This window comes from Oryctolagus cuniculus, chromosome 10, assembly GCF_051225735.1.
Source record: "Oryctolagus cuniculus isolate XC-2025 breed Fujian yellow rabbit chromosome 10, ASM5122573v1, whole genome shotgun sequence".
NCBI classification, from domain to species: domain Eukaryota; kingdom Metazoa; phylum Chordata; class Mammalia; order Lagomorpha; family Leporidae; genus Oryctolagus; species Oryctolagus cuniculus.
The window spans coordinates 119,102,860-119,129,273 of record NC_142876.1 but is presented as its reverse complement, the minus strand read 5'-3'; the positions used below and the strand labels follow the sequence as shown (position 1 = coordinate 119,129,273).

General features: G+C 59.8%; 2 protein-coding genes across 12 annotated transcripts in view; both read left to right on the top strand.

Moving 5' to 3' along the window:
* The window catches only part of MTMR14 (myotubularin related protein 14), a 40,977-nt gene extending 33,844 nt beyond the window's left edge, over positions 1–7,133 (top strand). For 5 of the 8 annotated variants that reach the window (XR_016215095.1, XM_089306699.1, XM_051831954.3 and 2 more), the window contains 2 exons: positions 3,945–4,100; positions 6,582–7,133. Coding sequence is in view for 7 of the 8 variants with exons in the window: in XM_089306699.1 (XP_089162825.1) it covers positions 3,945–4,100; positions 6,582–6,765 (340 nt within the window). In the remaining variant the exon portion in view is untranslated. The remainder of the gene's footprint in view (positions 1–3,944; positions 4,101–6,581) is intronic. The other 3 variants (XM_070051184.2, XM_051831953.3, XM_089306701.1) reach the window with 1 other exon arrangement.
* A 630-nt stretch (positions 7,134–7,763) lies between these two features.
* Positions 7,764–25,808, top strand: CPNE9 (copine family member 9). 4 transcript variants are annotated; one of them, XR_016215094.1, is made up of 20 exons: positions 7,764–8,238; positions 8,669–8,709; positions 8,816–8,862; positions 8,954–9,057; positions 9,190–9,394; positions 9,620–9,696; positions 13,088–13,151; positions 13,274–13,377; positions 13,507–13,611; positions 14,520–14,561; positions 14,870–14,945; positions 15,030–15,083; positions 15,429–15,490; positions 16,095–16,141; positions 17,019–17,200; positions 17,391–17,518; positions 23,592–23,694; positions 24,012–24,191; positions 24,517–24,590; positions 25,511–25,808. XR_016215094.1 is itself a non-coding variant. In XM_070051181.2 (20 exons), the coding sequence occupies exons 1-20, from the start codon at positions 7,952–7,954 to the stop codon at positions 25,700–25,702; spliced, it is 2,052 nt and encodes a 683-aa protein (XP_069907282.1). In that variant the 5' UTR covers positions 7,782–7,951; the 3' UTR covers positions 25,703–25,808. The 4 variants fall into 4 exon arrangements, 3 of the variants coding, with proteins under 3 accessions (XP_069907282.1, XP_051685581.2, XP_089162824.1); XM_070051181.2 differs by having other exon boundaries at positions 7,782–8,238; positions 24,134–24,191; XM_051829621.3 differs by having other exon boundaries at positions 7,789–8,238; positions 9,190–9,226; positions 24,134–24,191.
* The last annotated feature ends 606 nt before the right edge of the window (positions 25,809–26,414 follow it).

Genomic DNA, 26,414 nt, shown 5'->3' with positions numbered 1-26,414 from the left:
GGCCACACTGGCCAGGGCTAGGCCAGGCAGAAGCCAGGAGCTTCTTCGAGGTCTCCCATGTGAGCATAGGGGCCCAAGCACTTGAGCCGTCGTCCACTGCTTGCCCAGGCCATCAACAGGGAGCTGGATCAAGAGTCAGTGTCCGTGTGGGATGCTGGCACTGCAGGTGGCAGTGGCGCCAGCCCCAACAGCAGCTTCTGGTGGTGCTGCACCTTTTCTGACCAGCTGCAGGGCTGGGAAGGGGCAAGACTGAGGCTCTGAGCGCCAAAACCTTTCTCTGTAAGTTGCCCAGCTGCGCATGGCCTTGGTCTCTGCTCCTGACTCACAGGTCATGTGCAGGGTGGGGGGGTGTTGCTTGCCCAGTACTGTCCACCCCAGAGGCTCTGGGGGAGGGAGCCATCGCCACGGAGCTCAGCTCGGAGCCAGGCTTCCTGGAGAGTGGATGAACTTGGCCCAGGGATACCACGCAGCCTGGTGCAGTGGTTGAGTAGCAGCCCCGGGAACTCAGTGCCGAGAAGCCCAAAGGCATCATCTGCTCAAGACCTCGAAGAAAAATCCTGGAACCCTGGGGGCTTCTGCTTGGGCCCCTGTGAGAATGCACAGGTCCCTGGTGGAGGGACAGGCACATGTGAGAGGCCAGGCTTGGAGAAGGCCCAGCCTTGGTGGTGGTACTTGGGCAGAGGCTTTGGGACCCTCTCTGGCAGTGTCTGAGTTAGGCTCAGGACTAGGGAGTTGGGGGACTTAGTTTGAATTGGGTGCCATCCAGGCTTCCTCATGGCCTAGGGTTCTGGGTCTTGGCTCCACTGAGTCCCTGTGACTTGGTGGCTTGACATTTTCTCATCTGTAGTCAGAGACTTAGCAATCCTCACATCTGCCTTGCTGTGTACCTGCAAGCCCCTCTCAGCGTTGTCACTCAGAAGTTTCCAGAGGGAAGGAACCAAAGATGCATCTGGAACTGTTTTAGAGACCTGGTGGGAAAGTCCAGCGGGACGGTGGCCTCCAGGTGGAGTTGATCAAGTTCTAGTCCCTTGCCCCATGGTTGCTTCCCCTTGCTGTGTCCTCTGGCCAGCTTCCCCAGAGGTGGCATAGTGGCTGCCAGCTGCCTCTGGGGACCCGTGTCTTTTCTTTTAGTGGATAGTTGTGGTTTCAGTCTGAGCTCTGTGTGTGTGTGTGTGTGTGTGTGTGTGTGTGTGTGTCTCACTTATTTGAAAGGCTGAATTACTGACAGTTTCTGTTAGCTGGTTCACTCCCCAAATGGCCACAGCAGCCATGGCTGCATCAGGCTGAAAGTAGGATCCAGGAACAACATCATCTCCCACATAGGAGGCAGAGACCCAAGCATTTGGACCCTCATCCGCTGCCTTCCCAGGCGTATTAGCAGGGAGGTGGATCAGAAGTCGAGGAGCCAGGACTCAAACGCGCTTAGTGTGGGATGCAGCCATCTCAGCAGTGGCCTAACTGGCTGTACCACAGTGCTGGCCCGCTGGGGCCCTTTTTGGCTGTCATGAATTGAAAGTCTACTCCAGTTGGAAATTCTGTACCGTCCAGGTGCAGGTCCTCACCCCTCATCAGGAGGAATAGTCAGTGCATGACTGCTAAAACGAGCCCAGGGCAGGCCAGATTTTCTACCGTGGCTTTGCCAGTCCCTGCGTGTCCTTGGGAAAATCACTTCCCTTTGAGTTCAGGTTTTCCCATCCCATTTTAATGGGGGTGGTCACCTGGGCTCTGCCAGTGAGGGTTTGCGTGAGTGATTGCCTGGCACATTGGAAGCCCTCGTCCTTTTCCCGGTGCTCAGTGTTCACTGTGGTGAGACCATGCTTATGAACAGCTGATCTGGAGCCTGGAGCCCGCGAGGAAGGGTCCTGCCAGGCGCCCACCGAGCCTGCTTGTGCCTGGGTTGGGCCGGTTCTGTTTCTGGCAGGGTTCTTGCCCCCTCTCCCAGAAAGCACTAGCTTGAAGGCACCTGGTTGAGTTGCTCTCAGCAGGGTGTCAGCCACAGGTGGGGAGGCGAGGCCTTGCCCTGTGAAGGGGGTCTGGGCTGCACCCTCTAAGGGGGCAGTGTTGTTGAGGAGCTGCCCCCCGGGCAGAGGGCTGAGCCCCCCAAGAGAGCGACAGGGGACCCCTGAAGCATCGTGTGCGGTGTGAGGGCTACTCGGCTGTGAATACAGGCAGAGGGGCTTGGCATCTTGGAAGCAGGCCGCCTGCCTGTGGCTGAGACTGGCAGGTGTCATCTCTGGTGTCTGTCGGTGTCTAAGGGGTCCCCTGGAGCCCGCTGACCCAGACTTGCCTTCGTGAGCTCCTCTCTTCCGGGTGCAGCCCCTTCCTCCCCACCCAGGAGGCTGCATGGCCACCTGACAGCCAGTTCTCTGACAGAAACCTCGGGGTAGAACGACTACCTTGGAGCCCGTGTGCTCATTCTTGAGAAATGTCCAGGTCTGCAGAAGGTGGCTGATAGCGGAGAGGCTCCTCCTGACCCCCAGCCCCACCTCACCCCCGCCCCTGTGCCGCGTCCTCCGTGGGAGCCCGGGTGCACGGCTCGCCTCGTGATCACCTGCATGCCTTTGGCTGTGGTGTCCCCTTCAGAGGCGTTAGTCTGGCCCTGAGGGTGTGAGTTCGGAGTATGAGAGACTTGCCCGTGTTCCCGGCTCCGGAAATGCCTGATCCCACGTGGCCTCCTCTAGTTAGCATCCTTGCTGTCCCCCCAGCACGGCTGTGAGCAGCTGTTTCCTCCCAAACTGCCACACCCAGAAAAGGGATCCACAGACAGCATCAGTGGTAGAGCCAGCTGCTCCTTCGCAGCGTTGTGCTGGCTGGACGCTCTGATGGGCATGCTGCCTGAGCTGGCCAGGCTTCTGCCGCCAGACACCAGGAAGCCTTGTTTTGTTGGGCCCTGAGGTTTCCATCAAGAAGCAGACCATGTCCTGCTGCAGTGCCTGACAGCCTCTCACTCCTGGAGCAGAGAAAGGATGCACGTGGCAAGACCGGGTGGTACAGGGGCTTCCCGTGCAGAAGGGCTCCCTGGCTGTGGGGCCTTGGGCAAGCCTCCTGCCCATCTGAAGCTGCCCTGTCTGGTCTGGGATATGGGCACGGCTAAAGGTTGTCAGAGCTGCACTCAAGTGGCAGCTGCTTGCAGATTCTGACCCCCCAGACTGGGAACCTTTGACAGTCAGCTGGGTAGGCCAAGGTCGGTGAGCATTGTGCTGCACTCCCCACTGTCCTGAATTAATGAGTAAAGGATCAAGCATCAGAGAAGAGGCCCTCTGGGGCCGGGGACCACAGGGCAGCTGCTGGAGGGGACTTGCTGAAGGCCCCCCTGTCTCCTCCCTCCTCTCCTGGGCTGCTGCCCGGGACAGAGGGAGGGGTTGGCTAGGCATGAGGAGGACGTGGCAGCTGGGGAACCCGGCAGTGCTTGGCTCCCCTTCCCCTAAGCTCCGTCTGCAAAAGGCCTGATGGAGCTGCCGCGTTGCCTGCCTGAGCCATCCCCTCCCTGTGGGCACGGCCAGTGAGTTTGCTGGGCTGATGCTCCTGAATACAAACGATGGCTCCTGGAAGGCACTGCAGAGGGAGGAGGAACCTCAGGGCTCCCAACCTTCACACCGCAATCTAGGTCACCACCCTCCACAGCCCCACACGCCTGTCGTCCTCACTGCCAGGACCTCAGGGATCTGCGTGCTGGGGACTGTGGGTGACCCTGGTGTGCACTCCCCGTCCCTGTGCTTGCCTCTTGCTCCTCAGCTCCTGTGTGTGCGCAGAGCGCGGTCCTCCGCTGCGCTGCCCTGTGCTCCACTCCTCTGAGCACAGCCTGCCCAGCTCCCCGTGCACCTGTGGAGAAGCACTTGGCTTCCAGATGCTGCAGTCGACGCTCGTGACCATGGCCTGGGCCCCCTCCCCGTCAAGTGTGTGACTCACTGTGCATGGTCTCCCCTCTCTCCTCTCTGCCCCAGATCAGTGGACCACCCCCTGCCCGGATCCTCTCTATCCACAGACTGCGGCAGCTGGCAGATGGTAACGGGTTGTGGCAGTATTCAGGAGCGGGCTGTCCTGCACACAGACTCCTGTCTGCCTCTCAGCTTCCCGGATGAGCTCCCTCACAGTTGTCTGTAAGTGTCTCGCTTCAGAAGGCAGGGTGCTCCCTGCCCGTCTCAGCTGCTGAGCAGGCAGGGCAGCTGCGTAGGAACAGGACAGAGGCTGCCCCCGTTCCCTGCACACCTCTGCCCTCAGCCGCCGTACCCCTGCAGGTGAAGGAGGCTGGAAGATGGCTCAGAAAATCTGCTGAGGTTGTGTCTAAAAGGCATCCATGAGCATGTTGGGTGTGGAGAGCCTGTTTCTGTCCAAGGCTATGCCAGCACCCTATGCCAGAGCCAGGATGGCTCTGGGTTAGCCTCATTGTGCTCCTCACAGGCAGAGCAGGGGTGGCTTGTGGTGCTTTGCCCCCACCTCTGCGTCTGCCTCCAGGCAGGAAAGAGGGTGCAGAGATCCTGATCCTGTGCCTGTAAACCACCTTTCTCCGAGGCTGCAGAGCTAGGCCTCCGGCTCTCGGAGCCCCTCTGCCTGATGCACGCAGCTGCTGCTGGAGAAGCTGCCTGCCGCCTGCCTGCTTTGCCCTCTCCTGCGTGTCAGGCAGAGGTGCCTCCGCTGGCCTGGAGAGCCTGCGCACCCTGTGGCTCCTCGGGGGCCTCGTGGGGAGCCTCTGCTCACCTCCACACCTGCGCCATCACGCCTTGACAAGCTGACTCACCCAGCAGCCCCAGGACTCAGCTCCTAGCCCCTGTGCTGACATTGTGAAGGCCGCATGCCCTGGGCAGTGGGTAGGAAGAGGGTCCCTGAATGCCAGCTGAGGCCGTGCCGGAGCTGACCAGACCTTTCGATCCCAAGACAGCATTCATAGGTTCTGTCAGTGCAGCTGGGAGGTCCCTGGGGGACTTCCAAGGCCACTGTGCCTGCGGCAGCCATGTCTCTAGACCCTGAACAAGACTGACTTTTTTAGATCCTCAGACCGTTCTGTAGGGACTTCCTGCTTTCAGCATGCTGGCATAAAGGCCAGATTCCCCTGCCACTCCCTGAAGCACCCTCGCCAGCACCGGGTTAGCCTGGAGACAGCAGCTGCAGCCACAGCGCACCTGGCCGGAACCCCCTGAGGCCTCCGCCCTGCGCTCCGAGCTAGACACCCTCCAGCTCCGGAGGTTCCAGGAAGAGGGCCAGATGCTGTGAGACCCCAGGGTCGTGGGGGTGGGGGTCAGGGTGGTTCATGCTTGGCCTTGCTATCCAAGCTACTCTGCACACCTGTGGGGTCAGCTGTTGGCTGATCTCTGGACAGGGCACGCGCTGGCAGCTCCCTTGTCTCCCTTGTCTCCTGGTCCACGTGGGACACACATGCTGTGGCTCCAGTTCTCGTTTCTTGGTCTGTGCCCTCACAGGTGCGGGCTGTGGAGTGCGCTTGGGTGGGATGGGAGGTCCGAACACCACTGCTGGTCTCTTCCCGCATGAGCATCGGGAGGAGCTGTGTGAAACTCAGCTAGGCAGTGAAGATGGAGGGCCTCATGTCTGCCCCAGCTGCCTGCAGAGACTCCAGGGTGGTTCAGGCGTCATAGGAAGCCAGCATCAGCTCCGCCTTCTTAGCACCTGTGTGAGAGCTGTTAGGTTCTCCTGGACCCAGGAGCCTGCTGCTTCTCCACCTGTCACACAGCACTCCCACAGGTTGACTTCCAACTTCTGGTGGTCCTGTCTGACCTGCCCCTTGGGCCCCAGGCCCTGGGCTGTGGATCCTGCGACTTGGGGATGGAGTGCATTATGCCAACCCCAGGGAGGAATCTGAAAGATGTTAGTGGTGCTGGCTAGTGTTACTAGTGTGAGGGCTCATCTCAGAGGGCCCTCCAGGGGTGCTCTTGACCTTGGAGTCCAGAACCTGGATATGCCTTGGGCCTCTGTTAGAGACCCTTCAGGGTATCAGATGGCTTCCCGTGGCGTCCAGGCTCTGATAAGTTGAGCATACATCTGTTCGCTTGATCTGTCCTTGCAGGGTGAGGACAGGAAAAGGGCTTGCTGTCTCCCATGGGTGATGAGTGCCTGTAGAGGCCAAGGAGGAGAAAGAGGTGGAGTCAGAACACAGGTCCTGCTGGGAGAGCAGCACCTTTTCCGCTGTGTCCCTGATGACACCCAGGACTGAAGGTGCAGGCGAGCCCTCAGGGAAGGGGGGTCTCAACAGGGGGCCCTGGCCTCTCCAGGGCGAGCGCTCCTTCCCAAGGTGTGTCAAGTCCTGGCATCAAGGCTGAGGCCTGGGCCTCCACCCGTTCCTGCTGAGGAGAGGAGTCCAACAGCTGTGAATGGGGAGTCTGTCTGCCTCCCCCGCGTCACAGAGACGGGTACTGTCCCAGCGGAGCCAGATCATTGCCCCAGTAAAAGTGGCTGCTGTTCTGGGTGAGCACAGTGGCCTGAGAGCTGAGAGGGACAGTGTGAGAGGGATTGGCCAGTATTGGTGGTTGTGTGGCCACAGGACCAGTGCTGTCTGGGCAGTGGGAACAAGGATGCTGGGACTGGGCCAGGGTGACGCGTTCCTTCCTTCTCTCCCTCCCTCCCCACAGGCTCGCAGCCCTGAGCAGCCGGGAGACTCGGCTGCAGGAGGTGCGCTGTGCCTTCTTGGCCGCATACAGCAGCACGGTGGGTCTCCGGGCCGCAGCCCCAAGTCCATCTGGTGCCATCGGGGGCCTGCTGGAGCAGTTTGCTCGTGGGGTCGGTCTGCGGGGTGCCAGCAGCAGCGCCTTGTGAAACAGCCAGCCCATGGTTTCCTGCTCCTCTTTGCTGAGCCCTTCGTGGAATCAAAGCCATTGCCTGGCCAAGGGGTTCCTCCGGGTCAGAGGGGGTCACACACACAGCAGGGCCAAGGACAGGGTTTCCCTACCCCAGCCCCTGACTGTTGACTGCGACCCTCGTCACTGCCTCACACCCACCCACGACTTTGTCAGGGTCCCCCTCAACTCCCAGAAACTGGGGTCTCCCTGGGGCCTTGCAGAGGCCATGACTTGGCGAAGGACTCACCCACCGTTCTGATTTCCTGGAAGGGAGGGGTCACTTGCACTGAAACGAGGCAGTTTGACACTGATCACACAATAAAATCAAAGTCCTTTTGAACAGCCGCTCGTGCACTCATCTGGTCCTGTCTTGTGAGCTTTGGGGGGGGGGGAGGTTCTCATTTGCCTGCCTGTGGGTGGATATGGTGAACAGGAAGGGAGCTGGAGGCTCAACCCGAGCCACAGTGGCCCCCCAGCAAAAGGGGACGCGGACTCCCCAGGCTGGTAGGCTGGAAGCCACGGACCCTCTTCACCTAGGGAGGCTGCTCACCTGTTAGGTTTCCAGGGCTGCCTGCACTGATCCTTGTGGATGCTGGGTCCTTGCTTGGCTGAGAAGGGGAAGGGCATGCTCCCCTTCCCTTCCTCTGTTGGAGGGGTCATGGGCCACTGGCGTCCAGTGTGGCCAGGACAGTGTCCACATCTCAAGCCGTGAAGCCCTGAGAGTTGAAAGGTGTGGGGAGAGGGCTGGGTCCAGGGCCCTAAGAGCTTCCCTCAGCAGTCTGGCCCTACACAGCATTCAGCTTGAATGCTGAGGCCGTAATGCCAGCAAACATTTATCCAGCACTGGCCGCGTGCTTTCTGCTTTCCTTGGGTTATCTGTAAAATGTTGAGCACCACAGATAGCTGCTAGAATGGCTCATCCATGAGAATGAGCACAGAGGTGTTGGGTCACTCGCCCAAGGTCACACAGCTATTAGGAACAAATGGAACTTAAGAGACCCGGTGTGAGAGGAGGGAAACTTGGAGCAGCCCCCCGCGCCCACTGGTATCCAAGTGCTTCAGCACCGCGGACAGCTCGCGGTGGGGGTGCGCGTAGCGCGGGGTGAGGCGTAGATTGGAGTTGGGGTCTGGGTAAGGGTCTCGGCCGGCTTCCGGCTGTTCCAATGGGGCGGGGGCCGCCTGCAGGGCCAGGCGGGGCTGTGCTGCCATCTGGAGCTGCTGCCGCCAGCGGCCACTGCCAGGGCGCGAGCGGCGGGAGCGCACGCAGGGCTGGCGGGAGCGCAGCCGCCGCCGCCGCCGCCACACATGGGCCGGCCCCGCGGTCGCCCCTAGCTCTGCGGTCTGGGTCTCAGCCTTCCGCGGCTCCGGTCGCCCGACCAGCCATGTCTCTCAGCGGAGCCTCGGAGCGCAGCGTCCCGGCTACCAAGATTGAAATCACCGTGTCCTGCAGGTGAGCGGGCCGCGCTGGGGAGGCTCAGGCACCGGCACTGCCCCAGCCCCAGTCGGCTCTGGGGCCCACTCAATGCGGGCAGGGGCTGGAACTCGGGGTGGGGGGGAGGCCTCGAGGGACAGGGGAGCTGCTGGCGGGAACGAGGAGGGGCTTCCTGCGCGGCTCCACCTCAAGAGGAGACCTCAGCCTGCGGGTTCAAGGGCTGTGTCCGGGGGGTCCAGGAAGCTGGGCCCGGCGGACTAAGTGATAGGGGAGCTCTCTCCTGGGCCCCTCTGCGTCCAGTGGGCAGAAAGAAGGTCCCGGGCAGGGGTTTCCGGCGCTGTGCTGAGTGAGGACAGCGCAGACCCCGTTGGGGCGGGCAGGGAGGCGCGATACAAGGGGCGGGGGCTCGGGGGCCAGCGCCCTCTGTCCGTCGGTTGCTTTTCCCTAGGAACCTGCTGGACCTCGACACCTTCTCCAAGTCCGACCCCAGTAGGCGGCTGCGGCGCGGGGCAGGGGGCCTGGGGACCGGGGCGCGGAGCCGGGCGGGCAGGGGCCGGCGAGGGGCGCGGCCCGACCCGCTCCTCCCGTCCCGCAGTGGTCGTGCTGTACACGCAGAGCCGGGCCAGCCAGGAGTGGCGGGAGGTGAGTCCCCAGCCCCCTCCCCGCCCAGGGCCGCGCCCTGGAGCCGCCTGCAAGGGGCGCCCCTCGCTGACTCTCCGCCCGCCCACCCCAGTTTGGACGGACGGAGGTGATTGACAACACACTGAACCCGGACTTCGTGCGCAAATTCGTCCTCGACTATTTCTTCGAAGAAAAGCAGAATCTGCGCTTCGATGTGTGAGGCCCTCGCTCGGGGTCCTGGCTGGCCCCGCCCCTCACCGAGCTGGGCCCCGCCCCCTGGCTCTCACCCCCACCCCTGCCCCTCTTGCAACCGGGCCGACTCACGCCCCCTCCCCCTTCTCTTGACAGGTACAACGTGGACTCCAAGACCAACATCTCCAAGCCGGTGAGCGGGCGCCTCTCGCGGGCGGCGGGGAACAGGAACGCTCCGAGGGGTTCCACGACCCTCCTTCCCTATGGCCAGACCCCTGCCCTACCCTCCCGACCCTGTCCCACCAGTGCCCCTTCCTCACTGTGCCTCTTCCCTCCCGGCCGCTGCTGGCGCCCACAGAAGGTAAGGCTGCAGGGGTGTGTGGGGCACGCAGGGGCTAGGCGAGGGGTGGAGGAGGCTGATGGTGGTCACAGGAGCAGGGCTGCCTGCGGACCCCTTCCCCAGCACAGGCCATGGGCAGGAGCCCTGCCGCCTGCCCCAGGGTCAGCTGGTCTGGGGCAGCGGCTTGACTGGCCTGGTCTGGGAGTCCACGCCCTGGCCTCATGAGTCCCCATGCTGTCCCTGCAGGATTTCCTGGGACAAGCGTTCCTGGCCCTGGGAGAGGTGATCGGAGGTCAGGGCAGCCGCGTGGAGCGACCCCTCACGTGAGCTGAGGGAAGGGGTGCGGGCAGGGAAGGGGACCTCCTCATCCTCTCCCGCAGGAACGCCGCCTGCTCATCAGTGCGGACTGCGCTCGCCGGGGCGGCTCTCACCTCGTCGTTTTCCTTTAGGGCCACTTAGAGCTTCCCTGGGCTAGTTCAGCCCCTCGGGGACTTGCACAGGGGTCACTGGGGACTGCACTTGATAGCCACGCCCTGTCCCCAGCTACTGCCAGCAGCTCTCCGGGGCCGGGTTGCACTGGTGGACTAAAGGCACTCCTCCTGCCGACAGGGGGCTTGTACTCTAGCGGGGGGGGGTGTGTGTGTGTGTGTGCACAACACACATGCAAACCCATGATGTCATGGGTTGGAAGACATGAAGAAGGAAAGGCAGAGCAGATGGGAGAGGAGGACCTGGACACGCTGGGTGGAGGCGTGTGTGCCGCGGGGTGGTCAGAGAGAAAGCCTCTGTCAGCTCGGAGCCAGGACCTGGAGGAGGGGCGGGACTGAGCCGCGCAGCCATGGGGGTGGGGGGTTCAGGCAGCATAAATTGCCGGCGCCAGAGAACGGCAGAGAGGCTGCAGACTTCCCAGGGCAGCCCTTGGAGCTGCTTAGCTTTTCCCCTGAGAGGGGAGTCCCTGGAGGGGCTTCCAGGGGGATGCCGCTGGCTGCTGAGCAGAGAACAAACCTTGGGTGCGCGCAGGCGGAAGCAGGGGGGCACCTGCTGCAGTGCCCCAGGGTGCAGCATTGAAGGAGGGGAGAAGCCGGCGGGTTCTGCATGTGTATTTAAGTAAATGCATCTCAGGCAGGCGAGAGGGTGCCGTGTGCTGGCTCACTGCTCAGATGCCCTCCACAGCCAGGACGCGAGCTCCATCCAGGCCTCCCTTGTGCGTGGCAGGATCGTAGTCCCCCCCCCCCACGCACACACACACACACACACACACACACACACAAAGGTCTGTGTTGGCAGAAAGCTGGGCTTGGGGGCCGGAGGATCTGAGCCCAGGCACTCATGTGGGCTGTTATGGGCTTAGCTGCTGGGATGAACGCCTGCCCCGGACGCGGAATCTATTTTGAGGATGGAGCCAGTGGGTTCCTGACAAATTGAATACGGGTGTGAGGGAAGCAGGTTGAGGATGGCACCAAAGCCCGTGGCCTGAACACCTGGGGTGATTTAAAAGAAGGGGGGGGGCGGGGAGAAGCTTGAAAGGAGGCAGTCGGGAACAGGTTTCCAATGAGGATTCAGTCTGATGAGATCGGTCACAAGGTGGGTCCTCGGAGCGAGGGCGGGGCAAGCTGCTTTCTGGTTCTGTTCCTCGTTTGTGCATAGGAAAGGGAGCAGGAGGCAAGGAGAGGAGGCGTAGCTGGGGCGGGTGGCCTGGGGCCGACAGCATGGACGGCAGGGAGCTCACAGCCCTGGGAGGAGCAGGCAGGCGCGGCTGTGTGGGGGGAGGGAGCAGTGGGCGAGGTGTGTGGTGGGTGGACTTTCTCTCCTGTCAGCGAGTAGGAAACAGGGTCACCGGCTGAGGGAGGGGCAGGGAGGAGGCAGGAGGGGTCTGAGGAGAGCGGAGGAGTGAAGCTGCCACCTGGCAGAGCTGGAGAGGGAAGGGCCAGGGGCGCCCGGTGTGACCACCAGGCAGTGTAGGACCTTCTGGTGCTCGGTTTACAAAGGGGACAGAACCGCCTCTGTCCGTGTTGAGCTGCGTGGTGCAGGCTGGGGCAGCAGAGAGCTGGGTTTCGCAGGTCCAGCTTGGTGAGAGCAGGGCAGCGGAAGAAGCAGGAGGCAGGGATGGATGACTGGAATTTGCAGTGAGGGAGAACATGGCGCAGGGGAAGACCCCGCGGAGGCGGCAGGACCAGGGTTTCCTGGTTCTAGGTGTGCAGGTGCAGAGTCCCTGTCCACAGGGGTCAGAGACTGGAGCGGTGAAAGGCAGGGCTCAGCTGTCTTGTTTTCTTTATTTTTGACCATTTTTTAAAATGTATTCATTTATTGGAAAGAGTTAAAGAGAGAGGGGGAGAGAGAGAGACAGAGAGAGGGATCTTCTACCTGCTGGTTCACTCCCCAGATGACTGTAACAGCCAGGGCTGGAGCCAGGAGCCAGGAGCTTCATCCAGGTCTCCCACATGGGTGCAGGGGCCCGAGGACTTGGGCCATTTATGCTGCTTTCCCAGGCCATTAGCAGGAAGCTGGAGCAGAAGTGGAGCAGCCGGGACACAAACCAGTGCCCTTAGGGGATGCTGGCACTTCAGGCAGCGACCTGAAGCTGCTACACCACAGCGCTGGCCCCAGCACAGAAACTTGTAACTTTATTGGAGTGCAGCTTTCCAGTTATGTGGTTCGTGGTTGTGCCTTTGGTGCAGTATCTGAAGTCCTCACCAGACCCAAGGTCATCTAGATTGTCTCCTGTGTTGTCTTCTAGGTTCTTTTTCCCCTAATATTTATTTATTTGAATGTCACAGTTATAGGGAGAGAAAGAGAGAAATTGTCTGTCTACTGGTTCACTCCCCAAATGGCCAAAACAGTCAGAGCTGGGCCAGGCCAGAGCCTAAAGCCAGGAGCTTCATTCAGGTCTCCCACGTGGGTGTGGGGGCCCAAGCACTTGGGCCATCTTCTGCTTTCCCAGGAGCGTTAGCAGAGAGCCAGATCAGAAATGGAGCAGCCAAGACCAGTGCACACAGGGGATGCTGGCGTCCAGGTGGTAGCTTAACCTGCTACACCACAGCACCGGCCCTCTTCGGTTTTTGGTTTTTGGGTTTTTTTTTCCTGATCACACTTTTCATAGACGTCACAGACGCGATAGCTGTGACCTAACACAGCAGCCCTTTGCCCTGGGTCTGAATGGAAATCCCTCCCCTCCTTGGGAGCTGCTCGTCATACCGCACTTGGGGTTGGCCCTGACCCTCGGGCCCCTCCCCGCATGATCCCTGAGGAGCTCAGCAGAGCCCAGTGGAGCTGGAGGGTGCTGAGTGGCCAGGTGGTAGCGGGCACAGGGCCCAGCATGCACTGGGCTCCAGGGTCGGCTTTGGAGAACACTCATGCCGTCGCCTCATGTCTGCCGGGCTTGGACGCTGCTTCCTCCCAGGCAGGCATTCAGAAGGCTTCACAGCCCCAACAGGTGTCATGATTCCCACTTCCCAGAAAGGGAAAGCAGTCTTCCCAGGGTCACACAGCTCGAAAGTCGTAAAATCCACCCCGAGTCCACAGACTGTAAATCCCACGTCTTCCTCACGTTGCTGTTATGAGACATCTACACAGACCCCTCCCCAGGCAAAGTCAGGCTGTTTCTCAGCAGAAGCCCCCCTAAGGATGCAAGAGGACACACTCGGGGGCATGACTGAGCCCCCCGACCCTTGTTTCCTGTTCTCCCTCCCTCTGAGCAGCCCTGTCTGTTTCCAGGGGTGTGCCAGGGAAGAAGTGTGGGACCATCCTGCTGACCGCAGAGGAACTTAGCAACTGTCGGGTCAGTAAGGGCCACGTGGCCGAGCCCGGAGCGCCTGCCCTTGTCTCTGCAGACCCCGTCAGTGGACTGTCCAAAGGCAGTGGGTATTCTGGGTGTCAACAGCCTGGCTTTCCCGTCCCTAGGACATTGCCACCATGCAGCTCTGTGCAAACAAGCTGGACAAGAAGGACTTCTTCGGGAAGTCAGACCCCTTCCTTGTGTTTTACAGAAGCAATGAAGATGGCACGTGAGTCCCTCAAGCCCCCAGGCCGGATGTGGGCCCATACTCAACCAGTGGGGGCCTCGCGGGAATCCCCAAGGGCATCTGGCCCTGTCTCTGCCCCCAGGGCGGGTTCCAGTCCTCACATCTCTGCAGGTTCACCATCTGCCACAAGACAGAGGTTGTGAAAAACACGCTGAATCCCGTGTGGCAGCCGTTCAGCATCCCCGTGCGGGCTCTGTGCAATGGAGACTACGACAGGTCTGTGTCGGCACGAGCTGGGCAATCCGGGGACCTGGGCATGACGGAGGTTCCTGGGCCCCAGAGCGATGACACACATGGCATGCATAGTAGTGTTATGGTAGGCAGTGGATAGCGACACGGATGAGGATGGATGGATGGATGAGTTAGCTGATGGATGGGTATAAAGTAGATGGATAAGCTTATAGCCAAAGAATTAACGAATGGGTAGTATGGAGACAGGTGGGTAAGTGGAGAGTAAAAGGTGCCCATCTCAGCATACATGGATGAGTGGATGGATGGTTGTGCAGGTGAGTAAGTGAACAAATGGGCAGGTTTTATACAGCGGAGTGGTTGGTTGGGTAGGAAAGTGGATGCAGACAGGTGGTTACTTGCATGTTTCAATGAGTTGGTGAGTGGCTGGATGTTCAGTGGGATAGACAACAAGATGTATTAATCGGTAACTGGATTCACAGGTGTACAGGTAGATGGGCGGCTAGGTAGATGGACACCGGTAGATAGACAGATGGGAGAACTCGGGCGTGGTCGCCAGGAACAAGGTCTGTGGGTCCAGAAGGTCTGAGTGTAGCTCTCGGCTCCACCACTAGCTATAGGATTGTAGCTAGGTTACTTTTTGGCATCTCAGTTTCCTATCCAAAATAAGAATAGTGTACTTACTTGGGTTATTGTTAGATTAAGCATGATGACTTGCAGTAGTGCCTGGAACTCAGTACGACTCACCAAGTGGTGGCATGGCAGTGGTGGTGTTGTGATGACCCTGGATGGCTGGGAACATGTACGGACGGATGAGCGGGCAGACTAGGGGCAGGCTGGGTGGCTGGGAGCATGGCTTGTGCGGGCTTAGGTGGAGCCGATGTCTTTGGGGTTTTTCATATACAACCTAAACTATGTTTACCTCTCGGTTGCAGAACGGTGAAGATTGATGTGTATGACTGGGACCGGGACGGAAGGTAGAACCGCCTCGCCTACTCCCCCGCGTACCTAACCCCGACAGCCCCTTCTCCTAGGTGCTGCACTCCCTGGGAAGCCTGCAGGGTGAGGGCAGATCCCAAGGCCTGCAGTCCAGGGGTTCCCTCAGCTGTCGCTTGGCTTCAGTGTCTCTTCCCTGTTCTTCCCTTTCATCTGGCCCCTTCTAGCTCCAGGCCTAGTGCCCTGCAGCTCGCGTAGGGACTTAGGACCAGGGGCATAAAAGACTGGGTTCAGGCCTGGCTCCAAACCAGCCCCAGTCTCTGCCTTCCTACCCCTGGCCCCATTGCAGCCATGATTTTATTGGTGAGTTCACCACCAGCTACCGGGAGCTGAGCAAGGCCCAGAACCAGTTCACGGTTTACGAGGTGAGCGCTCCAGCCCCGCCCAGGTGGCCCAGGCCTGTATCCCCCTGCGCTCTGTCCTCTGCACGGCTGCCTTCCCCCACCCAGGTACTGAACCCCCGGAAGAAGTGTAAGAAGAAGAAATATGTCAACTCGGGGACTGTGAGTGCCCTGGGGCCCCGGCTGCTCGGTTTCCCTCCCATTAACACAGCATGGCGAACGCTGGGGCAGGGACACCAGTGGCGCCACTTAAGGTTTTGCTTTATATTTTTTCTCACCCAGGAAAACGTTTTGATCTTTTGCAGAATGAATAAGATAACCCTACGTCATATTTCCCAAGTTACTGTACTTTCGGGAATCCGAGTGTTTCTGACGATGTCCCTTTGTTGTCCCTTCAGACACTGCGCGGGGTGGGACAGCTTGGGGCATGGGGTGGGATCAGTGCCCTGTCCCTTCTGCCACACCCGCCCTTTGCCAAGTGGCGGGGCTGCCTCTCCTGTCCCCCAGGTGACGCTGCTCTCCTTCTCGGTGGACTCTGAATTCACCTTTGTCGATTACATCAAGGGAGGGTGAGTCACGGGCCAGCCTGGACGGAAAGCCCGGTTCCCTTGTCGACGGCAGGGTCACAGCCCTGTGAGATCTTGGGGTGCACTGGGAACCCAGCAGGTGCCCCCTAGCACGCACAGTGTGGCCCCCCTGGTCTTCGAGCTGAGCCGGCTTCCAGGACAGGGGTCTCCGACAGTGATCTGACTGGGGCTGAGACAAAAGCTACGGCCAGTCAAGATGGGGATGCCCAGGCAGAGGGGGGAGCCAGGCAGAGTCTGGGGGCTGCTCGCTGGGGTCGGGGGGGCAGGCACCCCTGGGGCGGGTGGTCTGCTTCTCAGTGCACTGCAGCATACAGCGGGAGTCCTAATTATAACTCAGGACTGTAGCAAGGGTTAGATTCGATCACACGTGATCCACGCATCGCACAGGAGACAGACAACTCTGCTACTGAACGTGTGGTCCGGGGACCAGCAGCGTCGGCAGCTTCTTGGGCTTCCCCACCCCAGAGCTTCGGATTGGAATCTGCAGTTTAGCCTGAGCCCTGGCCGGCCACGTGCACGCTGATGTTGGAGAAGCCCTGGAGAGCCAGGGTCAGCTCCTCACTTCTCAACCCTCTACTTCCCACAGGACACAGCTGAACTTCACCGTAGCTATTGACTTCACGGCTTCCAACGGTAAGGCATGTGTTGGTAGGACTGGGGCTGGGGGGCTTCTAAGGGAATTCCTAGGCATTGGCCTGTATTCCCACCTGGGGGTACAAGTCCACTTCTCCCCAAGAAGCTCAGGATTACATAAAGCCTAGCCGAGATGGTACTGGCGTAGCAGTGTCGGAGGGAGATTTGGGGGTACAGGGGTTGGCAGAGAAGACAGGAGAGTACATGGCTAGATGTCAAAAAAGGCCACGGTGAAAGCTCAGCTGGTAGACGGGAGAGAGCAGGCGTACCACAGGATCTGGACACGTGATGCGTGGTTGGGCAGACAGGTGAACACGTACAGGTGGGTCAGAGAGTTGGCACAAGAGGTTGCACAGGTAGATGTGTGGGTAGGCGGAGGGACAGACCTTTAAGTTGGTAAAGTCACAGCCACGTAGACCGGGGAATGGGTGAGGGAATATGAGAATCCACAGACAAGTGTGTGGGTGGTGGATAGGAATGGCTGAGTAGGTAGAAGGGTAAAATAATGTGACTGTACGAATGGTCGGAAAAGGAAGAGAAACCGCAGGCGGATGGGTGGGTGGGTGGATGGATGGATGGATGGACGGACGGGGTGTGAAGGATGGACGGACAGACAGACGGATGGATGGGTGGCTGTGTAAGAGAGAGGAGAGGTGGAGGGATACGTAGATTGAAAAGTGATTTATGGTCAGTATGGGTGAATGGACAGATAAATGAGTGGCTAAGTAGATGCACAGATACAGGTGGATAGATGAACAGTGGGTAAAATGGCCAGGGAGGGAATGGGTAGAGAGAGGGTAGCTGGACGCCAGGATAAGCAGGTGAACAGCTGCGTAGCCCAGGTGACCACGGGGCTGGGGCTCCTGTGTCCCCCCAGGGAATCCTCTGCAGCCCACCTCCCTGCACTACATGAGTCCCTACCAGCTCAGCGCCTATGCCATGGCCCTCAAGGCGGTGGGAGAGATCATCCAGGACTACGACAGTGACAAGCTGTTCCCCGCCTACGGCTTCGGGGCCAAGCTGCCTCCCGAGGGAAGGATCTCCCACCAGTTTCCGCTGGTACGGTGTGCAAAGGCCAGAGTCGCCACCCCGTGCCCGAGGTCTGGTCCGCCCATGCCAGGAGCTTCCTGGAAGGGCCAGGCCTGCAGGGGAACAGGAAGCCGAGAGGCTGGCAGAGCAGGGCCTGGGCGGGGCATGAAAGGGACCAGGATCAGGAGCTCCTGGGCGCCCCCTGCGTGTTCCTCCACAGAACAACAACGATGAGGACCCCAGCTGTGCGGGCATCGAGGGTGTGCTGGAGAGCTACTTCCAGAGCCTGCGCACAGTGCAGCTGTACGGGCCCACCTACTTCGCGCCTGTCATCAACCAGGTGGCCAGGTGAGCCCCACACAGGGTGCTGACTCCCCAAGGAGAGGCAAGAGCGCTCTTGGGCGAACTTGGGAGGGAGCGGAAGAGGTTCCCTGATACCTCGCTGTGGGAGGCAGGGATCCACCCCAACGCCGCTCCCAGGCCTTGCGTTTGGACCAGAGAGAGAAGGCCGGTAGCACCGTGGGGAAGGCGCAGACCTGGGTATGATCCTGGCTGCACTGCTCGCTATGACCGTGTGACCGTCAGCAGCTTAGTCCACTTGAGGCTCCACTTCCTTCCTGTGTGGTGGTGTAGTCACAGGTGACACAGTAACGGCTTCTGCCCAGGGTTAGCACCATGCAAATCTCACAGCCGCGCAGGAGGTGTTACAAGTTGCTTTATTTATTTATTGAAAGGCAGAGATGGGGGGTGGGATCTTCATCCACTGGTTCACTGCCCTGATGCCAGCTAAAGCCTGCACTGGACCAGACCAGTGCCAGGAGCCAGGAACTCCATCTGGGTCTCCCATGTGGGTGGCAGGGCCCCAGTGACTTGAGCCATCACCTGCTGCCTCCTAGGGTGCACATTCGTAGGAAGCTGGATCAGAAGCCGAGTCAGGACTGGGTCCCAGACACTCTGATATGGGTGCAGGCGTCCCGGGCAGTGGCTTAACACCCTCCACCACAGTGCCCCCACCCTGTAAGAGGTGTCAAAATAGTGTTCGGAGCTGGCGCTGTGGCTTGGTGTGTTACGCTGCTGCTCCCGACACTGGCGTCCCATATCCAGGTGCCCGTTTGGGTCCTGGCTACCTTGTTTCTGAACCAGCTCTCTGCTAATGCACTTGGAAAGACAGGGGCAGATGGCCCAGGTGCTTGGGCCCCTGCCACCCATGTGGGAAACCCAGATGGAGATCCTGGTTCCTGATTTCAGCCTGGCCCCTACCTGGCTATTGCAGACATTTCAGGAGTGAATCAGCAGATGGAAGATCTCTCTGACTCTCCCTCTCTCTGTCACAGCACCTTTCAAATAAATAAGTCTTCAAAGTAAACAAACAAAATAGTGTCTGACCCATAGGAGGTGCTCAATAAATGATAGTTTAAAAACTAGGGGAGCAATTTTCCAGATATTCAGAGTAAAAATATGCAAAGAACACTCAGATCATAAATCGAATGATTTTAAAGCGCAGAAAGTATTAAAAATAAAAGGATAGGACTGTGGCCAGCGCCACAGCTCACTAGGCTAATCCTCTGCCTGCGGCGCCAGCACCCTGGTTCTAGTCCCGGTCGGGGCACCGGTTCTGTCCCGGTTGCTCCTCTTCCAGTCCAGCTCTCTGCTGTGGCCCGGGAGTGCAGTGGAGGATGGCCCAAGTACTTGGGCCCTGCACCCCATGGGAAACCAGGAGGAAGCACCTGGCTCCTGGCTTCGGATCAGTGCAGTGCGCCGGCTGTAGCGGCTACTTTAGGGGTGAACCAACGGAAGGAAGACCTTTCTCTCTGTCTGTCTCTCTCTCATTGTCTAACTCTGTCAAAATAAATAAATAAATAAATAAATAAAAGGGTAGGACTAAAACAAAAATACATCAACAAATATAAATGGGACAAAACTTGGTTGAGTTTGAAAGAGAAAAAGAATTCCTGGATCAAAATGGTAAGTAAGCCCCACGGTGTAATGAATGCAAGAGATCGGGCTACCGCTCGTGGAAGGATTCTCGGATTCTTAGTTACAGAAGTCACACGCACTGCTGTAGCAAGTTTCAGACAGAGAAATGAGGTAGGAAATTGCCCTGGATACGGCATGCAGGAAGGGGATGGACAGATAGGTATGAGGGGTCTTGAAAAAGTCCGTGGTGCTGGCATCTGGGGTAGCAGTTAAGACACCGCGTGGGGCGTGGGTACGGTAGCACAGCGGACTGAGCTGCCACGTCGGGCCCACGTCCCGAACTGGAGTGCCTGGTTCAAGGCTCACCTCTGACTCTGATCAGTTCCTGCTAATGTACCTGGGAGGCACAGATGGCAACCCACGTACTCGACCCAGGCACGTGGGTGACCCAGATGGAGTTCCTGGCTCCTGGCTTCTGCCTGGCCAAGTCCTGGCTGTTGCAGACATCTGAGTAACTGGTAGATGGAAGAGATCTCTCTCCTCCTCTCTCTGTCACTCTGCCTTTCAAGTAAATTTTTTAAAATCTTTAAAAAAAAAAAAAAGAAACAAACACATGGGACCCCCACCCCCATCCAACATCAGAGTGCTTGGGGGCACGAGCTCCACTCTTGATTCTACCTTCCTTCAGATGCGCCCGCACCTTGGGAGGCAGCCCTGATGTTACAAACACATGGGTCCCTGCCACTCATGTGGGAGACCTGGATTGATTGCTCATCCTAGCCCAAGTTGCTGTAGACATTGGAGGGGTGATCCTGCAGCTCGCGTCTCTCTCTCTCTCTCTCTGTCTCTCTCTCTTCCCCTCTCTCTCTCTTTCCCCTCTTTTCCCTCTTTCTCTCTCTTTCTGTGCCTCTCAAATAAAATTAAAAAAAAAAAAAGTTTATGGGAAATGCCTATGACAGGAAAGTATGCAAAGATTTCTGATTTTTTTTGCACCAGCATAAACTTACCTTTTAGTTCTGTCTCGCCTGAACTTGCTGAAGTAGCTGCATGTGATTGGCACGCTGTGAGACCTGTGTGCGCGTGCAGTGCTGTCAGTGTGTGAACACCGCAGAGTGCTCTCACACACACCTAGATGGCACAGCCTTGGCACACCTGGGCAGAGCCTCTGCTCCTGCAGCTGTGGTGATGAGACAGCGTGAGGGTGAGGCAAGCACAAGCGAAAACAGCGCCACCAAGAGACACGGTCAACACGAGGCTGCTGCTGGCGGGACACGGCTGCTTTACTGTCCCTGTTGTGCACTTGAGAGGCAGAGGCAGACAGAAAACCCCCCAAATGCCCACAGTGGCCTGGGCTGGCCTTGGTGGGGAAGCCAGGAACCCAGAACTCAATCTGGGTTTCCCTCCTGGGCTGCAGGCACCCAACTCCTTGAACCATCAGCCGCCGACTCCCAGGGCGCACATGAGCAGGAAGCTGCAATGGCAGAAGGAGCTGGGGCTCAAACTCAGGTCTGCAGCCTGGGATGTGGGCGTCCCAGGTGCTATTTTAACCACTGGGCCAAGTGCCTGCCCCGATCTATCTTTATAAGCAGAGGGAGAACACGTTAAAATAACAGGACCACAGGACGGGAAGCCATCACATGCAGTGTACCAGCCGTGGTGCTGCGTGCCCCGCTTTCGTAGGACTGGCGCACAGGGGCCGCGCCGGTACCAGCCCCATGCACATGGGAGGAGGCTGGGCCTTGCTCTCTGCATCACCGAGTGGCAGGGGTTTTTCTGCTGGATTGAAAGCTTAGGGCACCGCCACCACGTGTGCGGTCTGTCGCTGACCGAGACAGCGGCCGAGGCACGACCCGGGCTCCTGATTGTCTTTCTTCCCCATCCCTAACCGGGCCAAATCACTTAGAACACTTGACTCCTGGTCTATTCACCGGTGCAGGTGCTGCAAGCCTTAGCATGGATTTCATTGTTACGAGGGAGACGTCCACGCCCTCTCAGGCCACGGCACTGACCCACCTGTTCCCTCTTCTAGTGAAGGTGCAGCAGAGGGGCAGTGCAGCCAGACCAGCCGAGAGCACCTGCTCCGCCTCCAACTGTGTGGCTTTGGTCAAGACTCTTGACCTCTCTGTGCCTGCCTCCTCGTTGGCAGAACGCACGTCTCTGCGGCAGGGTGGGTGTGAGGACTGAGTGATACGTGTCAAGCACCTGGCAGAGCGCCCACCGCCGCCTCAGTCCTGAGCGCCTGCAGCTCTCCCTGCCACTGTTGTTACCGCTGTTGCTATTCCGAGGGCGTCTGCTGTGTGCTCAGTTCTCTGCTGGGCACCAGATATTCACACAGACGTCAGGTCAAACCCCTGCCCTTGGGAGCTGCTGGCCCTGGGCAGGGCACAGAAATATAAATCAGTCCTTGCCTTCTGCAGTCCAGAGGGCCCCTGACTTGCTGTCGGCAAAGGCCGGTGATGGCGCCCTCTGGGGGAACCAGGGGCGCAGCCCGAGGCAGCCAGGCTGTGACCGTCTTTGAAGTCTCTAGATCTGACTTTTATAATGCATTTTAAATTTCTGTACGTTTTATATTCTGCTCATATTGCATCGCTGTTTGCTTTCGTTTCGGGAACAAAGTGTCTTAGTTTACTTAATACAGCAGATCATGTGGCAGGAGAGGTGGCCTTGGGTCCCCCCTGCAGACAGGGCGTGGGAGCCATGGAGGAGCAGACAGCCCATCCTGGTGGCAGGGAGAGGAAGGCGAGCAGGCGCAGAGCAGAGCTGGGAGCAGGAATGGCGTGTGAGGGGCGCAGAGGCAGCCACCAAGGCGTTCACGAACAGGGAGCCATTCCTGTGCCCGGCGAGGACAGAGTCCGTGCAGGGCACCTAGCGGGCGGCCCAGGAGAGGAGGCTGTTGGAACCAGGAGCTCAATCCTTTGGGTCGCTGAGCCCCAGTTTCTCATTTAAAATCAGTAGCAGACAAAGTGCCTGCCCCGCAGAATGGAGGTAAGCACTGAACACACCGCCTGCAGCAGGTGTGCAGCTGCGGCTCTGATGCGTGCGGCCACCCCCGTGTTTCCCACCCTTCAGCTGCCGCCTCCACGGCAAAGTGCACCTCCCGACCCCTCCGTGACGCTCAGGGCCCCCAGGTGTCACATCCTTCGTGTGTGGGCCCTTGCCCGCAGTTCTGTGACTTCTGTGGTTCACTTCTCGAATGGCCTCCATTGGCCAGGGCTGGATCAGCTGAAGCCAGGAACCCGACACTCCATCCGTGGCTCCCACATGGGCAGCAGGGAGCCAAGCACTTGGGTCATTTTCTGTGGACTTCTTAGGTGCATTAACTGGAGCTGGATTGGAAGTGCAGCACCCAAGACTTGAACTAGCATTGCAGGCAGTGGCTTAACTCCCTCAGCCACGACGCCGCCTCCTTTCATTAATGTAATTATTTAAAAAAAAATTTATTTATTTGAAAGGCAGAGTTACAGAGAGAGAGAGGGAGAGTCAGAGAAATATTCTGTCCATTGGTTCACTCCCCATATAGCTACAACAGCCGAAGCTGAGCCGATCCGAAGCCAGGAGCCAGGAGCTTCTTCCAGGTCTCCCATGTGGGTGCAGGGGCCCAAGGACTTGGGCCATCTTCCACTGCTTTCCCAGGCCATAACAGAGAGCTGGATTGGAAGTGGAGCAGCCGGGACATGAACCGATGCCCATATGGGATGCTGGTACTGCAGGTGGCGGCTCTACCCGCTATGCCAAGCTCCGGCCCTTGGCCCTCATGAACATACATTTCAACAGTCGCAAGCAGCTGGGGCTCCCTTAGCAGACAGCACGGCTCTGTCCTTTCCAATCCACACAGGACTTGAGACTGGAAGTCGAGAGAACAGGTCGGCTGCTGCCTCTGTGCCCTCTCTAGATCTCACTTTTCTTAGGTGTAAGATCAGGGGACTGGACTTGATGGCTTCCCAAGTCCTTTTCAGATAGAACTTGGATGCTGAGACGGGAAAAGGAGCTCAGGCGGCAGCAGACTCCCGGCGGACCGCAGGGGACCGACCAGCCAGGCAATGGGACACGTGCTCCACAGAGGGAGAAGGGAGAGAGAACCTGGTGGGGAGGGGCAGGAAGCCACCTTGGGCCTTTGCTCCTGCTCCTCCAACAGCGTCGCGCCAGGGGGCTTCCGTGCCCCTCAGCGCCCTGCCGCTCTGCTTCCCTCGCTTTCTACTTTCTGCCCTCCAGACCGGGCAGGCCGCCTGCAGTCCCCTGACAGGGCGTTTGGCCAAGCTGCTCTAGCAGTGTCACTTCCTCAAAGGACCCTTGCTGACCTCGAGTCTGGGTGCCCCTCCGTGCCAGCGTTCGGCACCCAGGCCTGGCTTGAAGTCAGTCCATGTCCCTGCAAAGGGCTGAGGTGGCCGGCTTTTCCTGCTGGCACGGGGAGCGCGCAGGTGGAGGCCGGCTGGTGGCCCAGCTCCCGTCCCCGCTCAGACCCCTCCCGGCTGCCGGTGGACTCTGATCCCGGCCTCTCCCCCAGGGCTGCAGCCAAGATCTCCGATGGTTCTCAGTACTATGTTCTGCTCATCATCACCGACGGGGTCATCTCCGACATGACACAGACCAAGGAGGCCATCGTCAGCGTGAGTGTGCGCGAGGGCTTGGGGAGGGGCAGCAAGTTAGCCTGGCAGTTGTGTGGACGCTGGCGGAAAATGCAAGATTTCTGCATAGAGACAAAGGGCTGTGCGACTCCAGGCAAGAGCAGCGGCTGGAGTGCGCACTGGCTAGGCTCTCAGTCCCGTTCCCCGCAGGATGTCAGGGGCCACGGGAGCTTGCACCCACTGCGGGCTGCGCTAGGGAACCTCTGCCTGCCCTTCGTTCCCGCTGGGAGAGCTTTGTGAATTTACTGCACGGTCAAGAACCTGCCCTCTACCCTAGAGAAAGACACTGTATCTTTCAGAGCTGCTTGACACGCAAGCATCCTTGAAAAAAAGCACAGTGTGGAATCAAGAGAAACAGTGTCTGCTCGCAAGCTGTGGGGAGGGGTCAGGGCTGCGGGCCCAGCCACCCCTCTCCTCACAGGCCTCCTCGCTGCCCATGTCCATCATCATCGTCGGTGTGGGACCGGCCATGTTTGAGGGTGAGTACGGCTCGGGGGGCGGTCCGTGAGCAGGACTAAGAGCTGGGTGGGCAGCGGCTGGGGCTCTCAGACCTGCCTCACAGGAAAGACAGGGTCCCGCGGGCAGCTCCACACCTCTTCACCACCACAGCCACAGCCAGTGACACTGCTGTTCCCCCACCCTCGGGTTCCTGGGGGGGGGGGGGAGGCCGCAGTAATGATGACTCCGTATCGGCGTTTAATACCAGGACTAGAAGGCCGCCGTGAGGTACTCTGACAGCGCCGAGCGGAGCTGAGAGTAGGGGCACCAGGGTTGACCCTGCAGCTGAGGGGGTCTTTTTTGCAGCCATGGAGGAGTTGGACGGTGACGATGTGCGCGTGTCCTCCAGGGGGCGCTATGCGGAGCGGGACATCGTTCAGGTAGACCTGACCAGCCAGAGGTGGAGGGGAGAGGGGAGGCTGAGGTGGGGGCCAGGGCCGCTGCCTCCCCCTCGCCCTCATCCATTGAGCACTGGAAGGGCTGGGAGACCCCCAAGGTCCCTGTAGTGGAGGCAGCTCAGCGGCCCCGCCGCAGGCCTCGGCGTCAGGATGGAAGCAGCAGGCTGCAGAGCCCACTTGATGAGCCTGCGATGGGCATGGGACCAGGTCCCAGGTGCTGGGACGGCCAGGCCGGGGGAGCCTGGCAGGGAGCCCTGCACTCAGCTGCCAGCGGCTGGGTTTGAGGGTCCTTGAGCACTGAGTGAGGAGGTGGCAGGGCCAGAGACGGGTGTGCCCATCTGAGCGTCCTTAGAAACAGGTGGCTTTCTCCCTAACTTCTCCCTCCCCTTGGCCGCCCCCCTCTCCTGGGCCTCCTCTCCTCCCCATCACCCCACTGACGCCTCACCTCTCCCCCTTCTGCGGCTCCTGCTCCCCTGGCCCCCTCCCCTTCTCCCTGTCCCTCCCTTTACCTGCAGAAACCCGTTTTTAAAGCCACAGAAGTGTACACGGTCACCCAGGAAGAGAATTCAGAGAGACGGGACCAGGATTAGGGAGCCTGTAGACAGAGGCACTGGGGAGGGGCTTCCAGTCCAGGGGGCTGGCCAAGGCAGTGGGAGGAGGGGTCAGGATGAGGACTGTGCCCAGTGCACCCACCGTGGGGATTTCACGACCCCATTAGGGGAGAAGTCAACAGAAAGTGGAGGAGGGAGCCGAGTTAGGAGAAAGCCACTTAGAAACCTGCCCAAGGTGTGGGGGCGGGTAGAAGCCTGCCCAAAGTGTGGGGCGAGAATGCGATACTGGACAGGTGCTGGGTGGGAGCAGAGCAGCGCCGGCCCACACCCTCCCGTGTCTGCCTGCCCCAGTTTGTCCCATTCCGAGACTACGTGGACCGCTCCGGAAACCAGGTGCTGAGCATGGCCCGCCTGGCCAAGGACGTGCTGGCCGAGATCCCCGAACAGCTGCTGTCCTATATGCGCACCAGGGACATCCAGCCCCGGCCCCCGCCGCCCGCCGGCTCCAGCCCAGCCCCAGCCCCAGCCCCAGGGCAGCCCTGAGGACTCGCACCCGCTGCCGCTGCTGGAAGCCAGGGCCCGTCCCCGGGCGGCCCGGCGCGCTCGCCACCTCCCTGCGCTGTGCCAGTAATAAAGCTGATATCGACTCGGCTCTGCCTGCTGGGGTCACGCCGAGAGGGAGGGCGCGGTGGGCAGCGCCCGGCCGGCTTCATCCTCCTCCCGACACGGGCTCCCGGGTGACCCCTGCGCCTTCTGCAAACTGCGTGCGCGCCCCCCAGGAGGGAGGCCCCGTAGCTTTCCTTGGGTGGTCACAGGGGTCCCTGGCCTCAAAGGGGCTGCTTGAGGCGACCCTGGTCTCCTGTGAGCGCTCGCTACACGCAGGATCGCACGGGGTCCTCTCGGGGACCCCGCGGGCCAGGGACCACCCGCGGTCCGCACTCCACGCGTGTTTACAGGCTCACACGCGGATCCCAGAAGCGCACCCAACAGGTCGAGATTTTTGGGAAAACGTGACGGAGGACAACACAGGCACGGCGAGAGGGCGGGGTCCCCGGAGCCCCACAGCCGACAAATGCGTCTTCCACACCCAGAGCCCGGGAGCCCGGGCCGCCCGCGGCGTCTTCCCCGGGCCGCGTCCGTCGTCCCCAGCCCAGCTGCCCAGCTGCAGGCCCGAGCAAGGCTCCGCCCTTTCCCGCCCCGAGCCGCGGCGGCAGGCCCCGCCCCGGCGGCAGGCCCCACCCACGAAGCCCCGCCC